Source organism: Stegostoma tigrinum, chromosome 13 (assembly GCF_030684315.1).
Source record: "Stegostoma tigrinum isolate sSteTig4 chromosome 13, sSteTig4.hap1, whole genome shotgun sequence".
NCBI classification, from domain to species: domain Eukaryota; kingdom Metazoa; phylum Chordata; class Chondrichthyes; order Orectolobiformes; family Stegostomatidae; genus Stegostoma; species Stegostoma tigrinum.
Window position 1 is genome coordinate 72,734,465 of NC_081366.1, and position 27,358 is coordinate 72,761,822.

The following is a 27,358-nucleotide window of genomic DNA, read 5'->3' on the forward strand; positions in this document are numbered from 1 at the left end:
ATCACCAGAGCGGGAGGCCGTCATGCAAGACACCCACAGCCGCGCCACAAAATGGTGACATTACTTTAAAGATTGCACTGCTCCGCTGACATTCCTTTAGATGTCAGTCCTCAGATACTGCTGGAAATTTAACGGTTTTCTGTTGGCACACTGCACAAGTCGCAAATTTGTCTCCTTTAGCTTCCTGAATCGCAGCCCATGTGGAAGTGTTCCTTTGGATTGCTCATCACACACTGTTGCATCACCTCTAATGTGCCAAGCAGATTAGGTACGCGGCTATCTCTGGCCACTCACCCTTTTCGGGCTGTGTGGCTTAACAGTACAGGTGGACTGTGGAGACACTTCTGTTGTTGGCTGAGTCATCAGGAGGGGGCAAGGTACAGTGTTTTTAACCCCTTTCTCATTGCCCCTTCTTTGGGAGCATTTGGAAAACACTCATGACAGTTGCTGAGCCTTCTGTGCTCTGGTGAAACTAGTACATGAAGCCCGCACTTCAATCCCTTAAGCCAGTGAGTTAAATCTGGCCCATTTCGAATCTCCTCAGCTGCGCTCAAGGTCACAATCCAAACGGGTCTCACACCCAGCCATAACGTCAGGGAAATGGTTCAGACGAGATTTACCAGGGTGTTGCCGGGTATGGAAGGTTTGAGTTCTGAAGAAAGGCTGGGGCCTTTTTCACTAGAGTTTAGAAGGTTGAGAGGCCACCTTATTGAATATAAAATAATGAGGGGTGCACATATGGTTGATGTGGTTGTCTTCTTCCTAGAGCGGGCGATTTCAAGACCAGGGGACACATTTTAAAGATGAGGACAGAAATTTTAAAAAGACATGAAGGGGATTTTATTCTTACACAGAGGGGGCTTTGCATGGGGAATGAACTTCCAGAGGAAGTGGTGGATGTGGGTACAATTACAATATTTAAAGAGCATTTGGATAAGTACGTGATTAGAAAAGGTTTGGGGGGATATGGGCCGGGTGCAGGCAGGTGAGACAAGTTTAGTTTGAGATTATAACAAGGTGTGGAGCTGGATGAACACAGCAGGCCAGGCAGTGTCAGAGGAGCAGGAAAGCTGACGTTTCAGGTCGGGACCCTTCTTCAGACAAAATGAACCCTTTTTTAAAATGGAGAAGGGTCTAGGCCCGAAACATCAGCTTTCCCGCTTCTCTGATGCTGCTTGGCCTGCTGTGTTCTTCCAGCTCTACACCGTGTTATCTCAGATTCTCCAGCATCGGCAGTTCCTACTGTCTCCTAGTTTGGGATTATGTTCGGCATGGACTGGTTGGACCAAAAGGTCTGTTTCCGTGGTGCATGACTCGATAACACGAGTGTCACTTTTTTATTTGCGCAGTTCTGGCATATTGGTCTCAGGCCACCCCATGTTATAGATTTATTTGGAGCTGGAACCGACGACAAAGTGTTCAGTGTGGGTTATGTAAAAGGCCAGTATCAGTCAGTGATCAGAAAACAGAGCAAGTCACCACCTCGACAACAAGAGTCAATTTGCATTTGTACTGTGTCTTTCATGAATTCACTAAGTTCAAACCACATCATCGCGGCCATTTAAGTGCAATCTGAATCCACAGAATGGGCGTTGTGACCTGGCAATATGCTGCTTAGTTAACCAAAACAGAAGGGAATTACATGAGAGATAACAGGAGCTGCAGATGCTAGAGAATCCGAGATAACCAAGTGTAGAGCTGAATGAACGCAGCAGGCCAAACAGGATCTTAGGAGCAGGAAAGCTGAACACTAACCCGTTGGCTGCAACTGAGCATGACCTGCATCAAAATTTGGCAATTACCCTCCAAATGTGAATTAAAAGACAGGAGCTCCAAACGTCACAGTGACAGGAGGGAGATCTGTTCTGGGTCAAGTATGGAGGATAATTGTTCATGCACAGTTTTCCTCTCCATCAAACAAGTACTTTCCCACTCCATGCCGGAAGTCTGGATGCTGACACTGAATGTGGCAGTTTCCATTCCTCACCTTATGCAGCCCTCCAGGAAGTCCAACCAGAATTCAAAACCCCCCTCCACTACCCCGAAGAAACCTGCATAGCCTTTGGTCTTCAGAGTAGTCCGAATGTGTCAGTGGAATCTGGGATTTGTAACATATTTAATATCAGATTTGGCTCAACTTGCAATACTTCCACTTTGAATCAGATTGTCATGGTTCAAGTCCTTGTGGCAATAGGAGAGGAACAGAGTACTTTTCTGTTCTTCAGGCTGACATTGCTTTTATAGCCAAATTGTCCAACTACCTCTTCTGGGATCCTTCTGTGTGCATACTGACTCCTGCAACTGCCTGCATTACATGTGCTGCACTCCAAAATGATTCCTTCCAAGAAGCCATTAAGATGTTACTGAACAATTTGGCAAATGCAGTTTTATTGTTTTAAAAAAAAGTGAGGAACTGACTCAAGTATAACTCAATGGAACCCAAATTTAATCCAACTATTAAATGACATTTGTGTTCAAATGTTAAATTGAAATGCTTCACCTTGCTTTCCTTTCTTAAAAACAGGAACTACTTCTGGGCAAGACAGGCTGTCTCAAGGCTAACTCCTGGTACATATACTCCAAGTGACAAAGTTTGAACTATCCAGCTCTGTAGTGGCAGCATGTCTTTGCTCAGGAAGAGCTGTCAAAACCAGAAAAAAATCCATCGGTGACCATTACAATCCCCAAAGAATGGTGGGTTAATCTACTGTGATCTATGCAGCCCTCCTATTCTAGAATCTTGCACTAAGTTTCATGACTCTTTTCACTTGCAACAGTGCCCTTGGCTTCTCAGAGTCCAGATTCTGAACACCCTCCAAATAAATGCTTCGGTCTCACTCTCTCTTTAAGAAACTTAAAAACATCTGATCGCCAGCTGGAACATCTGTGCGTGGCTCCTTGTCAATTGTGTGACAAAGTTCCTGTAAAGTGCCTTGGGAAATTTTAATCCATCAACGACAGAAATGCTCCTGTTAAGCAGGCCAGAGGATAACGAAAAAAAAGCCCACTGGATCACAAATTAAATTGGAATGGGGGCTATTTGCAGAGCACATAGCATTAAATCACTCATCCATGAAACATAATCCAAACAAAAACACACTACATAATTTGCACAAAACGAATGCGACTTCTGAAAAAGTTGGCAGTAAACTTAGTCCTGTGCAGGCCGATATGCAGCAGACAATAACAAATCTTTCGCACTTACTAAGGAATCTGCACAACAGAAAAGGGCAAAACCGTGACTGTGTGCTTTGGAATCGCTCTGTGCAAAAAGGCACGTCAAGAAAGAATGAACTTGCGCTTGCATAAGGCCCTTTATCATCTCCAGATTATCTCGAAGTGCTTCTAAGCCTACAAATTATTTTGTGAGGTTTCACTGTGCAATGTAGGGGAACTATTTATACAGTCTGCATATTTTGGCATGTGAACAATGGTGAGAATCCTCTCCCTCTACATCAGACACCGATGCCACAAACTTCACTCATCACCACCCCTATCTCTCGGTGGATTCATTTCAATTTCTTACTGGGATAACAAACAACAATGTGCAACCTGTTGCCAGGTGAAGTTCTTTGCAACTCATACCACGGGTGCATTTAAAAGAATAACTTAGCGCACGAAAAAGAAAGAAATCAAAAAGCATGACAAGAGGTGGTTTGTAGATAGTGTAATCACCAGCACAGACCAAAATGGTCCGTCTGCACTCTAATTCTCATCTCAGTAAACTCTTTTGGACCTCCACCTCCATCTTCCGTGTCAACATCCTTTTTAATCCAACATCATTCTCTCCTAAATTCTTCTTTTGGTTTCGATTTTTGTTTGCAGGTTGGGACAAGGGGTGGAGATTACATTTGGGACATTTTTTCTTTATTTTAGAAAGTGATAGAATGAAGCAACTTGCTGTTTTGACCATGCTCCCTCTCTTCCCATCTTCAATGATGTTCTCAAAACCTACCACTGGTTGCGAATGGGGTCAGCGCCTTCCTTGACCTTTCCCCAGTTCCCGCTCGGTGTCTGACCTACCGGTCTGTGAAGTGCCTAAATGTGGAGGCTTGTACAATGTGATTCTTAGCCAAACAAAATTCAAAATATCACCGGGGTGGGTTCATGCATGCTTACCACAGATGTAGGCCAAGTCTTTAAAGCACCCCAATTATATCCCAAAACTGTACAGGACCAAATTACTGCAGATGCTGGAATCTGTACAGGAAACAAAAAAAAACTTCTGGAAATAACAGCAGATCAGGCAGCATCCATGGAGACAGAGAGCGTAAGTTAACTTTTCAAGTCTAGATGCCTCTTCAGAGTTCTGATGCAGTGTCTTCTAGTCAGAAAATGTTAGCTTGCCCTCTCTCCACTGATGCTGTCTGACCCACAAACCTTTATACTTTGTTGTCACAGATTTGACCTGATAGGAGAGGAATGAATTTGCAGCATCAGTGCTATGACAGACACAAGCACAATTCTCACAAAGTTGCAAACAGACAACAGCTACAATCACCATGGGGCATCTGTGAACCAAACTTGATCAATTTGCATCTCCAAGTTAAGAAATTACCAAATAGGTTTCATTTTTGTATCTTCCATTTCGACACAAGTCATAAATCAATTAGCAGGCAACTGATACTTCAATTAACACGGAAAAAATCTACTTTAAATAGTCAAGGGTATCTGTTATACAACCTCAAGCACTCACATGTCGCCCTGCACAAATATGGTATCATGTGCAATTTGACAATTTTACTCAAATTGATTAATCCCAAGTTACATTGACTGGTCAGTATACATTATCCAATATCTCCAGATACGGCCTACACTGATATAGCACGCATCTAACCAACCCTCTCCTACTCGGGACACAACAGCCATAATGGCATTTAAGAGAGTTCCTTATCAACTGAAATAAAATCAGCATGGGTTTCCCCCCGGATGCTCCGGCTTCCTCCCACATGTGTAGGTTAGGTGGATTGGCCGTGCTAAATTGCCCCATTGTGCCCAGGGATGTGGAAGCTCAGTGGGTTAGCCATGGTAAATGTGGGACTTTGGCAGGGTTGGGGGGTGAAGCTCTTTGGAGGCTCGGTGTCGACTCGATGGGCCAAAAGGCCTGTTTCTGCATTGTAGACATTCCTTGCTATGAACAGCTGAAAAAAACACCTGTTTCCTAATCTGATTCTGTGGTAGAAAATAGCCCTTTCACATAACTGACCACCTTTCAGGAACGAGACCCTTAAACTCATTTACGCTCTGCTTTCTTAAATCATGTCTGATGTTTTGTTTTACTTCTAATTGCCAAAAAATAAAACTAACCTTTCCACTTTGCCTTCTCCGAATGTAACTTCTGTGTTTTTTCCCTATCTATCTGCTTTCTCTTAGTGTCTGTATCTACATGTTGATTGTCAATAGAGCTGGAAACTGAAGACAGTCACTCTCCTTTGAATGTCAGGCCATATGATCTCTGGCTTTAAACTTCTTCCTCTGTGCACTGCTTCCAGGGCAAGGTCACCTTGCTGCATGGGCCAGTTTTATTTTTAAATCCAAGAAATTTTCAAATGGATCAATCATTAAGAGATCAACTTTCTTAAAAACATATTTCCTAAAAAATCTTAAAAAGAATGCTCTCGGAAAAATGTTGTGAAACTTGAAAGGATCCAGAAAAATAAATTATTAGGATGTTGCCAGGGTTGGAGGGTTTGAGCTATAGGGAGAGGCTGAATAAACTGGGGCTATTTTCCCTGCAGCGTCAGAGGCTAAGGGGTGACCTTATAGAGGTTTATAAAATCATGAGGGGCATGGATAGGGTGAATAGACAAGGTCTTTTCCCTGGGGTGGGGAGTCCAAAACTAGAGGAGCAACATTTTCACAAAGGAGGGTGGTGCGTGTATGGAATGAACTGCCAGAGGAAGTAGAAGAGGCCGATAGAATTACAACATTTAAAAGGCATTCGATGGGTATATGAATAGAAAGGGTTTAGAAGGATATGAGCCAAATGCTGGCAAATGGGGCTAGATTGCGAAAAGGTTTTTGGTTGGCGTGGACAAATTGGACTGAAAGGGTCTGTTTCCATGCTGTAAATCTCTATGACTCCAATTAAAGATTCCATCAAGATTTAAAGACTGATTATAAATATTGCCTCTTCGCACAGTAATGAACCCAAATACTGACCCACCTACATCTGCCCAACAGCCAGAATAAAATGATAACACAACATTACCATTGCTAATATCTCATGCCTGGAATCTGGAACTAAAAATCTCTCTTAAATAGAGATTGTGTCTTTGCAGGGTTGAGAGGCCAATTATCTTACTGTCCAACTTTGAGATGGACAAACGTAAATTGCTTTTTTAAAATCACCAGCTCTCAGTCTATTCGAGTGCACTGAGTTAACAGCTGTATTTATGTCACACTGTCTGACTTCCACACTCCTTGAATAGATTCAAAATTCCTGTTTTTTACCAGGATTGCATTTGGGATTAGCCGAGTTCATTAAGCGTACACTCAGGGAGCTAGAATTCTGAAACCGGGAATTAAACTAATTAGCTGCACGGAAGCATTGAGACATCACACTTCTTAATCCCGTTGTCACAACATGATCAAACGGGATGGCTTCATGACAAATGTACCCCAAGTACAAGATGGCTGACATGGTGAAAGGGGAAGATTTAGGTGGTGCAGTCGGAAATGGAGAGATGTAGCAATTAAAAAAAAGTGGAAGGAGTTTACTACATGTTGCTACACAGCTAAGGTAGTTGCTGACTCTGTTAACCAAAATTCACTAGCGCCAACGTAACATACTAGACATCGTGTATGAAATATTAAAACGACAATTAGACTGCAGTGACTGTAATGAGGTCAGTCCAGTGGACCATCTAGGATACGAGATCCCTGGTTAACCGAGTCCAATCAGGGAGCCCTGACTCACAGATATAAACAGGAGTGCCAGAAGTTCTGGTCACTTCCAGTTAAGATGGCGGCACAGTAAGATGCTCCAGTCGGAGCGAGCTCCTCTGCTCACCAGTTCCTTTTCTTTCTCCTTTCCCTTTCTCCCCCCACTTCTGGCTGTGGTGTTTTTCTTCCCCTATCCCGCCCAACTTTTAGCTTCTTAAAAATACCCCACCTGGAGGGAATGGACAATGGAGTCTTAGGCCAGACCAGCACAGGAGACAAGGCGTGGCCAGAACGGGAGCACCGTGAGCGCGGGCCGGGGCCCTGGAAGCGAGCGGGAGCGCCGCGAGCGCGGGCTGGCCTGGGAGATAACTCATGGAAGCGGTAAGGTCTTGTGTTCTGAAGCACAGCTGGCCCGGATTCAGTGAAAAAGGACTTGAGTACTTTAAAGGTGCTTTTTTACTCTCATTCTGAGCTTTTTAAACTCTGTATTCCCATGCTAGTTTTTTTTTAACTTTTAATTATATTTCAATTCTGTAACAACACTTAATGCATCTGTATGTAAGTATCCTGTACCTAATATGGCATCGAGGGGTAACATTACAAACTTTTCACTGCACTCACTCATGTGGATGTGATAATAAAGTCTATTCTATTCTATGCTGAGGGCTTACTCTAAGGAAGCTGGACCAGCATCAAGTACTATGCACAGGTACATAAACAGTGACACGGTAACGGGATACATCGCTGGTGGGGCATCTCTCATCCCCAGTTTGTTGTATTTAGGGAAGTCACATCTCGACCACATGCTGATCTGCTCCATTCTACCCTTGTACCTTCAACCCCAATTTGTCCTACATCAGGCATTCAGACTGAAAACCATCGTGGGATTTAGTTTAGCTATTTCATACAGAATTTTAATTACTTTTCCTTCTCATACCCTTCGTATCCCTCATAAGTCTAACTTCCTAACTCAGCTGGTCAGTCCCCTCTTTATACTCGCTCCAAGGCCAGGATGTCACAGCAGCTGTATGATGGCCTGTTCTGCCCAAAATGCTCAGGGTGAAGTTAAGAAAGGTAATGCCAAACTATCATTTATTCCTGCAACTCATTCCTGATCGCTCATCATTTGGAAGTGATAACAAAGAACTGTAGAATCCCTACAGTGTGGAAGCAGGCCATTCGGTTCATCAACTCCATACTGACTCTCCAAAGAGCATCCTACCCCCACTCTAATCCTGTAAACCTCAATTTCCCATGGTTGATCCACCTCCACACTACAGGGCAATTTAGCACAGCCAATCCACCCTAACCTACACATCCCTGGGCACTGTGGGCAATTTAGCATGGCCAATCCACCCTAACCTGCACATCCCTGGGCACTGTGGGCAATTTAGCATGGCCAATCCACCCTAACCTGCACATCCCTGGGCACTATGGGCAATTTAGCATGGCCAATCCATCCTAACCTGCATATCACTGGACTGCAGAAGGAAACCAGGGCACCCAGAGGAAACCCATGCAGACACGGGGAGAATGTGCAAACTCCACACAGTCACCCAAGGCTGGAATTGAACCTGGGTCCCCGGTACTGTAAGGCATCAGTGCTAACCACTGTGGATCATTCACTGCCGCTTGAAAATGGAATCAGACACCCGCCAGTTCAACTTTGTTGTGCATGCCCAAATAAGAAACTGCATCTGTAATTCCAAACATTCATTCACAAATGTCAGGGAAGCGTGAAGTTGTTGAGGCCTGCTGCAGTCGTGAAACATGACTGATCGAAACCCGTGCTCTTTCCATGCGCGGCACACCTCATTGATGTGGGCTCGTTGCAATATTGTTTCACGCGACAAACGGGGTTTTGAAGTACGACTGAGGAAGTTGCTCGACTCACTTATCATTGTGGTGCCCCCTGCCAAAGCTGCCTTTGTTCCTTGAAGAAAATCATCAGCGGTGGTCGTGCCCTTGTATGGCATCTGAAATCGAGTGTGCACATCAATCCCACCAGGAATAACCATCTTGCCATGAGCCTCGATGATCTTCACACCTCCAGGGACAATCAGGTTGTCGCCGATTTGTCTGATGATGGAGACAAAACAAACTCCAGGTTAACCTTTATGTTAAAAATATCAGACACTTGTGTCTCCCCAACACCAGCCTTCTCTCTTATCTGGTGCAAAAACGTAGTCACCATTCTGATTTCTTCCTGCCCATCTCATTCTATGAGCCATCTATGAAATTCATATCTGCCCTGAAGGTCATTTGTAATCTTGACAGCAAAGTTTGACTCCCCCTTCCCCTCCTGATGGGATTAACTCTATCAGAGCTCTCCAACCCTTTGTCTAAACAGTCAATGATTCACAAAGGTCCTAAAGCCAGCCCAGTTACGTTCAATGCTCTTGCCACTGGATGCTCATGCACCGATCCTGCATACGTCAGGATCGAGATGGACTGGAGGAACTCTGGCCAATTGTAGTCTTTCTAATGGACAAGTGCTTACTCAAACCTTCTGCCACCCTGGTTAAAACACTTCACTTGGTCATGTAACAGCTTGACTAAAAGCAAAACACCGCAGTTGCAGAAAATTTGAAGTAATAACTGGAAATACTCAGCAGGTTTAGAAGCATCTGTGGAGGGGAACAGAGTTGACGGGCAGACCTGTTTTGAGGCGTCGGTGGCACAAAATAGCCAGTGAAAGCCTCTTGAGCCAGACATCAATCAAGCAATCATCAAGCCACTGCTAAGCCTGGGAATCAAAACATCAGGGACCAGATCTGGGTACGGGCAGCACGGTGGCTCAGTAGTTAGCACTGCTGCCTCACAACGCCAGGGACTTGGATTTGATTCCACTCTCGCAGTGGAGTTTGAATGTTCTCCCATTGTCTGCATGGGTTAGCACCAAGTGCTTTGGTTCCCTCCCGCAGGGTCCAAAGATGTGCAGGTTAGGCAGACTGACCATGCTAAATTGCTCCATAGTGTCCAGAGGTGTACAGGGGAGGCGAATTAGCCACGGGAAAATGCAGCGATAGGGGATGCATCTGGGTGGAATGCTCTTTGAAGAATCAGTGCAGACTTAATGGGCCAAATGGCCTCTAGCTGCACTGTAGGTTTTCTAAGATTTTATAAGATTTCTACCTAGCAAGTCCAGCTGCTGTTTCTAAAGTACAGAGACCTTGCACCATCCTCAAAGTGTGACTTTACCAATGGTAATAAAGCTTCCTAACTATTGTACTCAATGTGTGCTACCCATCAGATGTCACTGAACTGTGACAGTATCCTGGCTGATTCCTCTCTTGATCGCCTCTAGTATTGGCTGTGTCTGGCAGATCACTTGTCACCCCTCAGTGAGATGACCTGCTCAGATTTAGCTAACGTGGTACAGATCAGTGAATGGGCAGGGGGCCAAAGAGTTCCCTTCACCCAGACATCTGTGGCTTTCAGATGCATTCTGATCAGTCGCACAATGATTCTGTCTCTTGAGAAAGAAAGCAGCAAAGTTACCACACTCGATGATCTCAGCAAATGGAAAATATTCGCCACAAATTGTGGTCGAACTGGCAGATGCGATGATAAGAGCGAATTCCTAATGGAAAATAAACAACTGGGGATGTCATTTGAGACTATCCCAATCGAGACACAGTCACAAGATGAGAAAGACTCTGGGTTTGGTGCCTGATCAACTTGGGCAGTGATAACCAGCACAAATGTTGTTGATAAAGAAACAGGGCCCCTCTCTTGACTTACACAGGAGGTCAAAGAAAGAAAGAAAAAGAGGCTTGACCACAAACTTCCTCCCACTACACTTTCAACCCAAAGGTCAACTGGCTGGGCTCCATCTTAGATGAAGTGACGGGGGGTGGGGAAGAGGCAGGGGTTACCAGAGGAGTAGTGAAAGATACATACTCTACTACTCTTCAATGTCTGAGCATCAGGAGAAATGAAAGGGGAGAGACAGAAGGGATAAGAGGTGAGATTTCATCCCACTTGCCTGCAAATATAGTGAGGAGGCCCGAGCCAAATCCAGCTACAGGGCTCACAAATTAAACTGGCAAGCAACAGAGGCCAATTCACCATTACACAGCGAGTGTACCAACTGTCGCCCAGCAGCAGTCCACAGAATTCCCTGTGGAGCCAAGAAGACAAATGCAATGGAGAATTTTGAAAGTACAGTTTGTGATAGAGGGTTCCAACCATGAATGGCCACTTGCAGGTTGGTGAACAAGAGGGAGGGACATACACTATACAAACCCAAACCATCTAATGACTGATTTTACACAGTCGTCCTTCCAATGGCAGGGCAAACCCAATTTGCACATGCTAGGCACCCCAATGCCAGCTTTGGGCTCAGGTGCATGGGACAGATGGAGAATAATGCTATTGTAGCAAGAACCACAAGTTGCCAACTTCAAATACAAGGGGAAATGACGCCCCAGAGGCTTTGCTCCCTCAGTCATGTTGAATTTACACCAAGCTCAGTCAGAAAGATTCAGATATCAACTGTCCTCACTGAATCACAGAATCCTTAAAGAGTGGAAGCAAGCCATTCAGCCCAGCAAGTCCTCACCGACCCTCCAAAGGCCATTCCACACTGACCCGCGCCCCTCTCTAACCTGGCATTTCCCATGGCTAATCCAGCTAACGTGCACATCCCTGGGCCCTAGGGGCAATTCAGCATGGCCAACCTATCTGACTTGCAAATGTTTGGGCTGTGGGAGGAAACCGGAGCACCCAGAGGAAAGCCCACACAGACATGGGGAGAATGTGCAAAGTTGCCCAAGACACCGGTCCCTGGCATTGTGAGGCAGCAGTGCTAACCACTGAGTCATGTGTGCTCCCCTACCTATTGAATGAAGCAATCTGTCCAGAGACAGTCCTATTCCTTCCAGTGTTGTACTCCTCCTGAATTAAAACATACGGAAGCCATATAGAGGAAGAATTAAATGACTCAGACTAAACAATGAACAATGCTCTCTAACGTTGCGCAAATAGTCCATGGAACCCGTTATAAACACTACACCACACAGCAGGAAACATTCAGATATCCCAGGGACCGGGAGGGAACTGCTTTTATCCTTCACCCCAATGGTGCTAGTTATCTTAAATGGAGGAGGATGCTGTCTCAGAACAGCCAGCTCTGGGAACAAGGCTGTGCAGCCAGCATGTTCCTTCTAGCTGGCACCAACCACAAGGTTGTGGTCATTGAAGCATTTTCAGATAAAGAAAACGATAAAGCACATTGCTCAAAGCACACAAGGAGTGACAGGATAGGTTCCTGTCAATTACCTTTTACATGCTGACTCTATCCGAACTCTCAGCCAACATTTGTGGAAGACTCCAGAAATATCTGCCAGATGGCTTATCTATCAGTATCTCCAAATCCTTTCATCCACTGGGCAGTTATGGACAGAAGAAAGTCCCTCAGATCATCTGTTACACTCCTCAGTCCCACCATGAGGGGAAAACACAGTCATTTGAAATATAAACCCAACAATGAACAGTCAGAAACTGAAGTACAAGCCAGGCTGGTATATGAATCTGGCGAGGAAAGTGGAGATGAAGACATGCCCCATCATGTTGGCATCATGGGACTCCAGACATTTCCATTCTGATTGAAGGACTCAGTCGCAGATTCAGTATTCCTATACGTGATTTCACTGCAGCAAAAATCTTGCAATGCCAAAGGAATTTTGACACAGGATGTTTGATCCCAATCAGAAATACAGAAGTAAGCTGTAAGGCCGACAAGTTAGATGCTGTAGATGTATGGCTTGGAACTGATTTTCAGTATGTCAGCTCCAGCAATGGGATAGCTTGAATATACCACTAACTGGGAAGAGTTCCAAACAAAATTTACTGCCACTGTCACGACAGGCAGCTGTGTGACTGGTGGATATCATAAGACTTGCTACAGAAGTCTTTCAACCATTCTGCGGCTCTCCTCATTTTAACACTTCCACTTACTGCAAACTCCAGGCAGACCTGGCCATCACAGGCAACTAATATCCACACAATCCATCAACCCCAAACCACTGAAAACGGCCAAGATCTTTTTCACTGTTTGCTCTTGGATGCCAAGCTACACGCCGAGTTCACAAATTCACTGCATTTAAGGCATCACGTCTCTGGGCCATGCAAACATGAAAGGCCAAAAGCTGGTATTTGTCATTTGGGTGTCACCAGCAATTATGGAGCATTCATACCAAACTAAATCCTTTTGGAATATCTGTTATACAACCAAAACTAGGTATTGGGTGGTATTCTTGAACCAGAGGTGATGGGTTGCAATTGACTTACCACTGACCCCCAAACTCCCTTCTCCTAGATAACAGCTCCAACTCTCCTGACATTGCCCTGGAATAAACCAGATCAGTTACTAAATTGACATCATATTATCTGTGCTCTGTGATACATTGGGACCAACGTTCTGATCACTGACCTCCTCCTCTGACTTCACCCAACATCACAGCGCAGTGATGCCTAGAGTGAGCAGACAGGGAGCTCCCTCCAATATCTGTAGCGGCAAGAAGAGGTGGCTGAGCTCTCCCCAACAGCGAGCTAAGCAGCGGCTGCTGAACTTTTAACTTAATTCCTTTATTTTTCTAGTTTATATATTAAGAAGGACTTTAATGTTAATAGTTACATTATTTCTTTATTTTTCCATTTATTCTATGAAGGTAATGCTTCACTTTTTAAACTCAGTTTCCCCTATTATTTTATACCTACTTTCTTTCGTACCTTTGTACCCAAGGTAGTGCCATGTCTGGCGACATGATGCACTTTTCACTGTATTCCTGTGCATGCGACAATAAAAATCTAAATCCTCAGCTCGGCTGTTGCTGAAATCCTCGTTCATGCTTTAGTTACATGTGAATTATTCTACCTCACTGCTGACTGGCTCCCACATTATAACCTCCTGAGGTCATGGAAAACTCTGCTGCTCATGTCCTCGCATCAAGGCCCACGTACCTATCACTCCTGGCACTTGCTGACTTACACTAGCTCCTGATTTTAAAATTCCTTTTTAAAAGATCCACATGGTCTCTGCTTTCCCAGCCCACACTGTTGCAATCTCCTGCCCCACACCCTTCTGCAATATCAGCTTTCAATTAGTGGGAGGCAATGGCCTATTGGTATTATCACTGGGCTGTTAATCCAGAGACCCAGGTAATGTTCTGAGGACAAAAACAGAAGTTGCTGGAAAAGCTCAGCAGGTCAGGCAGCATCTGTGAAGGAAAAAAACAGTTCACGTTTTGTGTCTGGTGACCCTTCATCAGAAGAATTGTTCCGAGGAAGGGTCACCGGACTCGAAATTTTAACTCTGTTTAATGTCCTGGGTTCGAATCCCAAGGTGGAAGATGGTAGAATCTGAATTCAACCAGACAAAAAATCTGCAATTAAGAGTCTAATGATGACTATGAACCCATTGTCGATTGTTGGAAAAACCCATCTGGCTCACTAATGTCCATTAGGGAAGGAAACTGCCATCCTTACCTGGTCTGGCCTACATGTGACTCCAGGCCCACAGAAATGTGATTGACTCTTAACTGCCCTCTGAGCAATTAGGGATGTGCAATAAATAGCCAGCGATACCCTCATCCCGTGAATGAGCTTTTAAAACATTAAAATCAGTGAAGTTTAAGAGACTAGAATTACTTACCTTGCTGATGGCTGTACCTTCAATTGCCTAAGCCCTAAACTCTGGAATTACCATCCGCACACTTTTCTACTTCAATTTCCTCCTGTGAGACACCTTTTAAAATCTACCCTCTTTGCCAAAACATTTGGTCGTTGCCCCAAATTTCTCTCATGGTTCAGCATTATATCTTCATTTACCCCAGACAATAAGCCTCAGGACATGTCAGAGATGCTGTTATGAATGCTGTAGTCCTACTGGATGATACAGCGGGTCTCTCATCAGAGAGAGAAAGAGACAACTGTTGGTGGTTTAACCTGAGGGTCACTATGCCTCAGGCAAGGTCGAGACGGAGGGATCTCGAAGGTGACCTCAGCCAGTAGGGGAATGGAACAACAATGCTGGTGTTGCTCTCTACTGCAAACCGGCTGTTCAGCCAACTGAACTCACTAACCCTCAATGTAAACACTAGTGTTGCACACTAAAATAACTTTACTTGGGGCCAAACCTAGACACAAACAAACAACAGCCATTGTAAGTACATTTCTAATTTCGTGATGGGGTGTCAAAGGAATCTGTACATACTTGATGAGGCCATCTTCCATGTACAGGTCAGCATAAAAAGACTGGTCATCGTTGACAACTCGGCCTCCTTTGATCAGCAATCGGTCACTCTGTAAATAGAAACTCACCATTATTTCCAGCTCATTTATCAAAATACGAAGTCAACCAATGATAGATTCTCCAAGCAAATACACATTCGGTAACCCAAATCTGGTCCACCAGCTTGGGTCGCGGTGATTTTTGAACCACCTTGCCGCAAAGGAAACTCAACAGCACGGATCATCAGCATTGCCCACTTTTCCAAGTTATCCCAGAATCTCTTTCAGATCAATCCTTAGGAAACCATTGCGGGCAACTCAAAAGATGTAGCAGCATTAAACAAATGTGCTTTTCTAAAAGCTTTTTTTCTTGAACACACTTAATTTAGTTATTGCAGTTCGAAAATAGGCTTGCAATAACGATGACTATTAATTCTATCACACTCTTTGTTTGTGCCCTGTAGATGATGGACAGTCTTTGGGGAGACCGGAGGGGACTTACTCACCACAGTATTCCTAGCCTCTGACCTGCTCTTGTAGCTACTATGTTTATGTGGTGAATCCAACGGAGTTTCTGGTCATTGATAATCAACAGGATGTCAACGGCAGGAGAATTGAGTGATGGTAAGACCATTGAATGCCAAAGGGTGGTAGTTAGGTTGCCTCTTATTGGTGATGATCATAGCCTGGCATGTGAGTGGTGCAAATGTTACTGGCCAATTGTCAGCCTAAGGCTGGATATTCTAGATCTTGTTGCATTTGAACATGCACCACTTCCATGTGCCCCAGAGAAATAGATCCTTTATTCGGGTTGATATACCATTTTGGGAAATTGCAAGTCAAAATTCTAGGAGGTTTGGACTCAGAACTTAAAGCCTTCCACAAATGAAAGGACATCCCAAAAATGCCAAGGACAGGTGCCATGGAAAAAGCGAGGAAGAAATTTACTGTAGTCAAGGATGGTCACCCAAGTTGTGAAAAGGAAGGGCTATAGCCTATAAATGTCACAAAAAAAACACCAAACCAAAAATATATTTAATTTGGATTCATAATAACATTAAAAGTCAAAACACACCTCTCGAGTCTGCTTTTCAATATGATCAAAGAAAACTATATTCAAGGGGATGTAACGCAAAGATGAGAGTAAACACTATTTGAAACCTCTAATTGTTTCCATTATCACCATTTCTGTGATCACCCCATACTTCATCCACAGTGACATGATTCGACACAGGCTCTCCAGAAGCATTTCAAGTCCGGAAAGCATGCTTTTACATGAATATTTAATATTTTCTGACCGCTTAATGAATCACAGTCTTGCCTCCCTCCCTTTCTGTAGAAAAGTCCGGCGACAACACTGTGCTTGGTGCATAATGATTATTACAGGCTCTGAATGTGCGATAGAGTGGGATTAAGGAGATTCTTCCTCGACTTCAATAACCATACTGTCTGCAGATAACAGTAGGGCCTTCGGGAGTGTTGTTATAGATAGAGGAACCTAAGGTGCTGGTACAAAATTCTTTGAAGCTTGCATCACATATAAACAGGGTGTTTAAGAAGGCGTTTAGCATGCTTGCCTGCATTGCTCAATCCCTTTGAGTATAGGAGTTGGGAAGTCATGCTGAGGTTGTACAGGACGTTGGTGAGGCCTCTTCTGGAGCACTCTGTCCAGTTTTGGTCACCTCATTATAAGAAGGATATTATTAAGCTAGAGAGGGTCTAGACAGAGATTTGCCAGAATGCTGCCAGGTATGGAAGATTGGAGTTCTAAAGACAGGCTGGATAGATCATAGAATCCCTACGGTGTGGAAACAGGCCCTTCAGCCCAACAAGTCCACACTGACCCACACAGAATCCCACACAGACCCATCCCCCTATAACCCACCTAATCTATACAGCCCTGAACACTACAGGTAACTTAGCATGCTCAATCTGCCTAGCCTGCACATCTTTGGACCGTGGGCGGAAATCGGAGCACCTGGAGGAAACCCACGCAGACACAGGGAGAATGTGCAAACTCCACACAGACATCCAAGGGTGGAATTGAACCTGGGTCCCTGGCATTGTGAGGCAGCAGTGCTAACCGCTGAGCCATTGTGCCAGCCTTGAGGTTTTTTTCTCCACTAGAGAGTGTAGGAGGTTGACGGGTAACCTCACAGACGTTTCTAAAATCATGACAGGTATGGAAAATACCAGGCATCTTCCCTTGGGTGGAAGATTCCAAGACTAGGGGACATATCTTAGTGTGAGAGGAGAGAGAGATTTAAAAAAAATACATGAGGGGTCTTTATTTTTGTTTGCACACAGCATGCCTCGTACGTGGAACAAACTTCCTGAAGAAGCAGTGGATATGGGCACAATTACAATGTTTGAAAGACATTTGGTAAAGTACATGAATAGGAAAGGTTTGTAGCGAAACAGGACAGGGGCAGGCAAGTGGAGCTGGTTTAGTTGGGGATTATGTTCAGCATGGACTGGTTGAACTGAAAAGATCTGTTTCTGTGCTGTATGACTCCATGTTTAACGTTGAGTTCAACATGTGAAGACAAACCGCACAAGTTAGGTGCTGGAGAGCCAACAGTATTTGTGGAATGGGGTGGAACCTGTGTCACAAAAGATGGAGAACAAAGGGAAGGCAGTAGGCAGAACACCTGTGCAGAGCAGTCAATGGGTTCTTGCAATGTTTCTCAACACTCAGGCACAACAGAAATGCACTCATTGTTGACACTGGTAAGAGGCTAACAGGCTGCCAAAATAGGTCAGAATATGGATTAAACAAGCTTTTTAACAATGCATCATTTTCATTGCTGCTGGAGAGAATTCAGAATCTAAGCATAACAAAGGTTTCTCAGAGACTAGTCCCTTTCCAAAACGACATTTATTCACAGTTGAACAAAAGACAAAATCCTTCTGGACACTGCTTCCCATGAATGGTGAACACAATAATACTCGACCTACAATTCACGAGACAACAGATTAACATGGTGCCCAAAAGGGCAGGTCACAGTGGGGATCCTGTCCATTTTCAGTGAATGCAGAGTTTTGGCAAATATTGTGTACCCAGTTGTAAATTAAACATTAAAAAAAGCTCTTAGTAGACCGCTCAGCAGTTCATCATACTCTTGGCCTGTCCTTTTCAGAACATTAGGCAACAGCACAGAGACAATGATGCCTTTCAATATCAGAGGGAAAAAAAACTAAATCAAATCAGTGAGTTGCAGGCTCACTTCTGCTTATATACACATGCAACAAAGCAACAGATTGGGGAATTAAGTTAAAGCTGTACATTTTCAGTGGGAGTAATTCTGATCTTTGATTTACATGCAAGGGAAATACAGTTTATGAGTTGAGGAGAGGGTAGGAATTATCAATAGCTCTTTACTGCCCCTCTGGGCTAGATGTTTATAATAAAAGGTACGGATCCCTGTAAGTTATTATAAAAGTCTGGTCTGAAGTATATATAAAACCAGTCACTTCAGGCTTGATTGATTCACCAACTTCAAGCAGTCTCTCGTTTTAATGAGTCCAAGAAGAGAACTGAATTTGCCCATAAAAATACAGCCGAGGTCACACTGGCAAATATAAGGGATGACAGCTCTGAGCAACTCACAAATTAGCAGTCTTTGTACATTGATCAGCAAAGCAGGAGACTCATCCACAAAACGGGAGGCACGATCACCATTATTAATGGCTTAGAGCAAAGACAACCAGAGTGGAATGGCTCAGCTTTCTGACAGCACCACGCTCGGGAGGAACGCGAAGTACCGTCAGAAAAAAGAGACTGCGAGTGAGGTTTGGGCAGAGTGGGCAACATGTCGGCTGAAGAAGAATATTGTGGGGAAGTGCAAAGTAACTACTTATCGTCGTTAGAAAGCAGGTCTTTTTCAGACGTGTGATGCATGTAGATGTTCATGTTTAAACAGTTAGCATGGCAGTGCCGCAACCAGAAATGAATGGCATGTCGGCCCTCATCACAAGGGAGATTGGAGTATGAGAACAAAAGTATATGTCTTGTTACATCTGTAACAGACTTTAGTGAGACAATACTTGGGATTTTTTTTATTCCTTCATGGGATGTGGGTATTTCTCGCTGAGACAAGTGCTCTGGAGAAGGTGAGTGTGAGAAGCCACTTTGAAACAGAGGGAGTTCCAAGACTTTGATCCAATGACAGCGAAAGGACAGCGATAAAATTCCAAGTCAGAATGGTGGGTGGCACCAAGGGGAGCTTGTAGATGTCAGTGTCCCCGTGCATCTGCTGCCCTTGTCCTTCTAGCTGCTAGAGGTCACAGGTTTGGAAGGCAGTTTCTGCAGAATCCCCAGATCTGACCTGCTTTTGGAGCTGCAGTATTTGTATGACTGGCCCAGTTCAGCTAGGGTGTGTTATGTGCAATTTTGATCTCCACGCTTATCAAACAAAATACTTCGAGGCATTACAGGTATGCACTAGATTGGCCCTGGGATGACAGAGTTCTCCCATGATAAAGTGGGCAGTGCGGTGGCTCAGAAATTAGTGCTTCTGCCTCACAACGCTGTCTGTGTGGAGTTTGCACATTCTCTGTGTCTGCATGGGTTTCGTCCCCCAGTCCAAACTTGTGCAGGTTGCTCGTAGTGCCCAGGGATGTGTTAGGTGGGTTAGCAACAGGAAATGCAAGGTTTGGCTCGGGGTGTGGGATGATCTTTGGAGGCTTGGCGTGGGTTCGATGGGCTGAATGGCCCACTCTCCCCGTTGCAGGGATTCTATCAAGAAGCTCAGTATATTTGGTCTACGCTGGCTGGAGTCCCGGAGAATGGGAGATGTTTGCACTGTACTATCCAGAATAATGAGGTAGCTTGACAAGGTAGGCAGAGACAGTGTTCCCACTGGCTGGGAATTCTAGAACAAGGGGACACTATTTCAGGATAAATAACCAATTGTTTAGAGTAGACATTGGGAAGCAGGCTGGAAAGGGAGGCCTAACATCAGTCATGATCACGTTCAGGTTCGAAGGACATATCGTCCTGTACCAACGTTTCTGTCTAAAAGAAATTAATAGCCTGAGGCTTTGAGTGGAAGTGGCAGAATGTGAAATAGTTGGGGTTACATGTCAGATAGAGAGATAGGGCATTTAAAACTGCTTGAAACAAATCTGACATTGAATTTGATCTTGGTGTCCTCAGTTTTGGAAATCTCTCTCGTAGTTTCCTCTTCAAACACAGAAAGTAGAGATACATATTAAAAACGATATAACTGCTCCCAATCTCCCCAGAATGCACAGGCTCTTCCATGGTGAGGGTCATCTGTTATCTCCACCAAGAAGCTGTCTTAATGGACCGCTTGCTCATCGGAAGCAAGGACAACTCAATCCAATTCTTTCCACATAAATGCACACTGGCAAACATTCCAGCAAGACTGAGTTGACGGCTAGGAAGTTGGCATAGGAAGAGAGTGGTACACCAGTCAGTGAACCAGGAAACCAGACAGGCTGAAACAAGCATTCAAATCCCGCTGCCGTCAAAGCTGGTGGAATTTTAATTCAACTAACAAAACTTGGAATTGGAAACAATTCTCAATTATGGGAGACCATAAAAATGTCGATAGCTGAATAGTAAAAAACACAACTGATTCTGTAGTCTCTTTCAGGGAAGGATAGCTGCCATCTTTATCCAGGCTAGCTTTGTGACCTATAGCCATGTGACCGGCTCTCCTGTGCCTACTGCAATGACTTGGTTACTAGAGATGGACACAAATAATGCTGGTCTTGCTATGATGCACTGTTTTCATGAAAGAACGAAAAGACTACTCCCTATTCCTTCGTTAACTTTCTGTATGGGAAGTGTTAGTAAGGTGTCAGACCTGCTGAGCTTTTAGAACATAAGATCTAGGAGCAGGAGTAGGCCATCTGGCCCTTCGAGCCTGCTCCGTCACTCAATAAGATCATGGCTGATCTTTTCGTGGCCTCAGATCCACTCACCCACGCTCTCACCGTATCCCTTAATTCCTTTATTGTTCAAAAAAAATCTACTTGGCTTTAAAAACGTTTACTGAAGTAGAGTCAACTACTTCACTGGGCAAGGAATTCCACAGATTAACAACCCTCTGGGTGAAGAAGTTCCTTCTCAATTCAGCTCTAAATCTGTTCCCTCTAATCTTGAGGCTATGCCCTCTTGTCCTAGCTTCACCTGTCAGTGGGAACATCCTCTCTACTTCTATCTTATCTATTCCCTTCATAATTTTATACATTTCTATAAGATTCCCCTCTCAATCTTCTGAATTCCAATGAATATAATCCCATTCCACTCAGTCTCTCCTCATAAGCCAACCCCCTCAACTCTGGAACCAACCTAGTGAACTTCCTCTGCACCCCCTCCAGTGCCAGTACATCCTTTCTCAAGTAAGGAGGCCAAAACTGCACACAGTACTCCAGGTGTGGCCTCACCAGCACCTTGTACAGCTGCAACATAACCTCTCTGCCTTTAAACTCAATCCCTTCAGCAATGAAGGACAAAAAATTCTGTTTGCCTTCCTTTTCCAGCAGTTTGTGTTTTGATTTCTGATTTCCAGTATCTGCCGTTCTCTCAGTTTTTATTTTGTCAGTTTCTGTTTGTCTCGGCAGCTCACATAAATGACCACTCTTCAAGTACAAGTCAAATGTAGCATTAGCTAGTTCAGCACATAGTGCAGACTGAAACTGGAACCCATGTACATTTACCCACGCGCTGTGTACCAGAAACAGAATCACAAAGCTAGCGACCCAGCTGATGTTACCACTGGACAAGTCAGGTCCCTGAATAAAAACAAAAAAAGTCTGGTTTGACACAGTATAGATTTTTAAAAATTTGGTTTTTCACCAAAACACAAAATCTAATCTTCAGTTCTGTACACTTTACAATAAAGTTTAGTACTCAAAGGAAACCATGTTATCTCGACATAGCTTGAAAGGCGTCAAAATACAGGGCAAAATAGGATCACAATTATTCTCCAACACTTTATAGTTACTCAAAAATCTGAGAAATAGCCCATCACTATCAAACCTGTAAAGTTTGACTTAACTACTTCTTTTCAGTTCCAGTCATGTAAACCAGGAGGCCTTTTCCCTTAGCCAATCATAACTGACAGCTTAGGCTTGGGGATAATGGGAACTGCAGATGCTGGAGAATTCCAAGATAGTAAAATGTGAGGCTGGATGAACACAGCAGGCCAAGCAGCATCTCAGGAGCACAAAAGCTGACGTTTCGGGCCTAGACCCTTCATCAGAGAGGGGGATGGCGAGAGGGAACTGGAATAAATAGGGAGAGAGGGGGAGGCGGACCGAAGATGGAGAGTAAAGAAGATAGGTGGAGAGAGTGTAGGTGGGGAGGTAGGGAGGGGATAGGTCAGTCCAGGGAAGACGGACAGGTCAAGGAGGTGGGATGAGGTTAGTAGGTAGCTGGGGGTGCGGCTTGGGGTGGGAGGAAGGGATGGGTGAGAGGAAGAACCGGTAAGGGAGGCAGAGACAGGTTGGACTGGTTTTGGGATGCAGTGGGTGGGGGCGGAGGCTTGGGGACCGCTTTGCAGAACACCTCCGCTCAGTTCGCAACAAACAACTGCACCTCCCAGTCGCAAACCATTTCCACTCCCCCTCCCATTCTCTAGATGACATGTCCATCATAGGCCTCCTGCACTGCCACAATGATGCCACCCGAAAGTTGCAGGAACAGCAACTCATATTCCACCTGGGAACCCTGCAGCCATATGGTATCAATGTGGACTTCACCAGTTTCAAAGTCTCCCCTTCCCCTACTGCATCCCTAAACCAGCCCAGTTCGTCCCCTCCCCCCACTGCACCACACATCCAGCCCAGCTCTTCCCCCCCACCCACTGCATCCCAAAACCAGTCCAACCTGTCTCTGCCTCCCTTACCGGTTCGTCCTCTCACCCATCCCTTCCTCCCACCCCAAGCCGCACCCCCAGCTACCTACTAACCTCATCCCACCTCCTTGACCTGTCCGTCTTCCCTGGACTGACCTATCCCCTCCCTACCTCCCCACCTACACACTCTCCACCTATCTTCTTTACTCTCCATCTTCAGTCCGCCTCCCCCTCTCTCCCTATTTATTCCAGTTCCCTCTCCCCATCCCTCTCTCTGATGAAGGGTCTAGGCCCGAAACGTCAGCTTTTGTGCTCCTGAGATGCTGCTTGGCCTGCTGTGTTCATCCAGCCTCACATTTTATTATCTTGACAGCTTAGGCTTTCCCAGTTTTTAAAACAACTGCAGGCTTCAAACCAAACAATCCCACATCTTGGTAGTTTCACAAACTACCCTCTTTCATTAAACTGCTCCTAAAATTCCAATTTCTGCTAAACTGGAAACAATGATCCCATCAAACTCGAGTCATGCCTCCTTTCAACTACTCAAAAGCCTTCCATGTTCTGGGTGTTTCTAAGCTAAAACCAATTCTTGACAAATCAGAACCCAAATTTAAGCTAATCACAGAATCCCAAACTGTGGAAGCAGGCAATTCAGCCCGTTGGAGTTCAGCTCTGAAGTGCACTGTAACCCAGCACTTCCCACGGCCAATCTACCTACATCTGTGGACTGCGGGAGAAAACTGTAGTACCCAGAGGAAACCCATTGAGACAGACATAGTGCGAATGTACAAACAGTTGCCCAAGGGCGGAACCGAACCCAGGGCCCTGGCGCTGTGAGGCAGCAGAGCTAACTATTGTGCAACCCCACTGAATGCCTTCAATGTTTACTTTCTCATTATGAACTCATACAATATAAACATACTTGCATGAATATTCAGGATAATGGTTTAAAAATTATACTTCCAGAAAGACTGACGCAGTTAATTTTTCAAGGCCTTTACAAAAATAGACTAAGGCTCATATGCCACTAGATTAAAATCCAGGCACTTAGAAAAGCAAAAAAGTGTTGCATAAATCTCACCTTTCCTTGCAGCTGGAATAGGCCTGGGCCATTCAAACCCCATCCCCCCACACGTCTCATTCAAATAAATCACGGTTGAGTTGCATCTCAATGCTATCGACCGACCTTTGGTGCTGAGACCTTGAAGCACAATTCACCAATCTAAGTTCAGAAAATTACAACTAATCACGGGATAATGGGAGCTGCAGATGCTGGAGAATCCAAGACAACAAAGTGTGAAGCTGGATGAACACAGTAGGCCCAGCAGCATCTCAGGAGCATAAAAGCTGAAGCTTCGGGCCTAGACCCTTCATCAGAGAGGGGGATGGGGAGAGGGTTCTGAAATAAATAGGGAGAGAGGGGGAGGCGGACAGAAGATGGATAGAGGAGGAGATAGGTGGAGAGGAGAGTATAGGTGGGGAGGTGGGGAGGGGACATGTCAAGGAGGTAGGATGAGGTTAGTAGGTAGGAAATGGAGGTACGGCTTGAGGTGGGAGGAGAGGATAGGTGAGAGAAAGAACAGGTTAGGGAGGCAGGGACGAGCTGGGCTAGTTTTGGGATGCAGTGGGGAAGGGAGATTTTGAAGCTGGTGAAGTCCACATTGATACCATTGGGCTGCAGGGTTCCCAAGCAGAATATGAGTTGCTGTTCCTGCAACCTGCGGGTGGCATCATTGTGGCACTGCAGGAGGCCCAAGATGGACAAGCCACACCCCCAAGCTGCCGCACCCCCATTTCCTACCTACTAACCTCATCCCGCCTCCTTGACCTGTCTGTCCTCCCCGGACTGACCTATCCCCTCCCTACCTATACTCTCCTCTCCACCTATCTTCTCCTTAATCCATCTTCGGTCCGCCTCCCCCTCTCTCCCTATTTATTTCAGAACCATCTCCCCATCCCCCTCTCTGATGAAGGGTCTTGGCCCGAAACGTCAGCTTTTGTGCTCCTGAGATGCTGTTTGGCCTGCTGTGTTCATCCAGCTCCATACTTTGTTAATAATCACGGAATCTCGGCAACGTTTTGAGAGGGGAAAGGGATATCTTGCTTGCTGAGGTTATGTCTTCTTCTGCCTCCCTCAACCAGATGAGACAGTCTGTCAATGAATTAAAGACCTTAACAGAAATTCCAATCCATCCATCTTCACCGCAAGGAGTGGTAACCAAGACAATGTCGCCTTCCCTAATTCCAAGCTTGCAACCTCACCAATTACCAGCACCTTCTCCCAGTCCAACAAATTTGGTGACAGCAGCCGAAGGGCAAGAGTCGAGCTTGTGCAAGGATTAGGTGGCACCGCCCTTCGAGCCACTGTTGTTCATCATTAACTCCAAGACGATAAAATTAAGAAGGAAACCTCCAGCGACCTCTGCCAAGAGTGGGTACATAAAGGACACAGCCCTGGCATCTAAACTTGGCAGGCAGTTGCCAGGTCATTAAAAAGATTCCTGACACTCCTACCCACAGAAGATGCACAGGGCTCAATTCCATCGAGAGATGGAGACGATTCCAATGAGGATCCACAGCAGTGGAGGAGGTAACTAGAGGAGGAAATCAGTTAAGAGAACAAGTCTGGGCAGGAAACAGCCAATGTCTACCAGGGCATTCTGTCATGAATCAGTTCAAAGCTTTTGTTTTTGACATATTGTTACAATCTAATTTTAAAATGGGTGAATCGTGGGTAGTATGTGGGCAAGGACTCATTTACAAAGTGAAATTATGTCGATAAACAGCCGGCAGTTGAACACTGCAGGAGCTGCTTTCAATTCAGCGACAGGAGTCAGAAACAGGAATAGACACGTGAAGTGCCTGGGTGCACAGTAGCTCAGGTCTCCGGCTTCACGCACACAGGGAGCTGGGCCCAAGGCACTGGATAATGTGCATGATTGCCACAGACTGCAGTCCTCACACAGACAGGAACTAATCTGGTTGGTACTAACAGTCACTGCGGGCAGGACGTACACGAGAGATGACGGAGCGAGCGAACAGGAGGAAGGAAAGAGGGAGAGGGGGGCACGCGCGACAAAGTGAGGGAGGGGCACGAGACAAAGTGGCACCAAAGGAGAGGGAGAGACGGGGAGCGCGCGTGTGTGTGTTAGGGAGAGAGAGACAGACTGTGTGTGTGTGTGAGTGAGTGAGTGAGTGAGTACGCACGCGCATTAGGGAGACAGAGAGAGAGTGTGTGTGTGAGTGAGAGAGAGAGAGAGAGAGAGAGAGAGAGAGAGAGAGAGAGAGAGAGAGAGAGAAAAAGTGTGTGTGAGTGAATGTGTGTGTGCGCGCACGCGCGCATTAGGGAGACAGAGACAGAGAATGTGTGTGCGTGTGTTCGGGAGAGAGAGAGAGAGAGAGAGAGAGAGAGAGAGAGAGAGAGTGTGTGTGTGTGTGTTCAGGGGAGAGAGAGAGTGTGTGTTAGGGAGAGAGAGAGACAGAGACAGAGAGAGAGAGTGTCTGTGTGTGTTAGGGAGAGAGAGAGAGTGTGTGTGTGTGAGTGTTAGGGAGAGAGTGTGTGTGTGTGTTAGCGAGAGTGTGTGTGTGTGTGTGTGTGTGTGTGTGTGTGTGTGTGTGTGTGTGTGTGTTAGCGAGAGAGAGTGTGTGTGTGTGTGAGAGAATGTTAGGGAGAGAGTGTGTGTGTGTTAGCGAGAGAGAGTGTGTGTGTGTTAGCGAGAGAGAGTGTGTGTGTGTGTGAGAGAATGTTAGGGAGAGAGTGTGTGTGTGTTAGCGAGAGAGAGTGTGTGTGTGTGTTAGCGAGAGAGAGTGTGTGTGTGTGTGTTAGCGAGAGAGAGTGTGTGTGTGTGTTAGCGAGAGAGAGTGTGTGTGTGTGTTAGCGAGAGAGAGTGTGTGTGTGTGTTAGCGAGAGAGAGTGTGTGTGTGTGTTAGCGAGAGAGAGTGTGTGTGTGTTAGCGAGAGAGAGTGTGTGTGTGTTAGCGAGAGAGAGTGTGTGTGTGTGTTAGCGAGAGAGAGTGTGTGTGTGTGTTAGCGAGAGAGAGTGTGTGTGTGTGTGTTAGCGAGAGAGAGTGTGTGTGTGTGTGTTAGCGAGAGAGAGTGTGTGTGTGTGTTAGCGAGAGAGAGTGTGTGTGTGTTAGCGAGAGAGAGTGTGTGTGTGTGTTGGGGAGAGAGAGAGTGTGTGTGTGTGTGCGCGTGCGCGCGAATTAGGGAGACAGAGAGAGAATGTGTGTGCGTGTGTTAGGGAGAGAGAGAGAGAGATAGAGAGAGAGTGTGTGTGTGTGTTTTCAGGGGGGAGAGAGTGTGTGTGTGTGTGTGTGTGTGTGTGTGTGTGTTAGGGAGAGGGAGAGAGAGAGAGAGAGAGAGAGAGAGAGAGAGAGAGAGAAAGAGAAAAAGAGCATGTGTGTGTGTGT

General features: G+C 45.4%; 1 protein-coding gene across 5 annotated transcripts in view; it reads right to left on the reverse strand.

The window, feature by feature from the left end:
• Positions 1–27,358, reverse strand: part of LOC125458184 (dihydropyrimidinase-related protein 3-like) — a 227,507-nt gene that overhangs the window by 111,186 nt on the left and 88,963 nt on the right. For all 5 annotated transcript variants that reach the window (XM_059650779.1, XM_048543174.2, XM_048543175.2 and 2 more), the window contains exons 2-3: positions 15,104–15,192; positions 8,780–8,964 (exon numbers count right to left, since the gene is read on the reverse strand). In XM_059650779.1, coding sequence (XP_059506762.1) covers positions 8,780–8,964; positions 15,104–15,192 — 274 coding nt within the window. The remainder of the gene's footprint in view (positions 1–8,779; positions 8,965–15,103; positions 15,193–27,358) is intronic.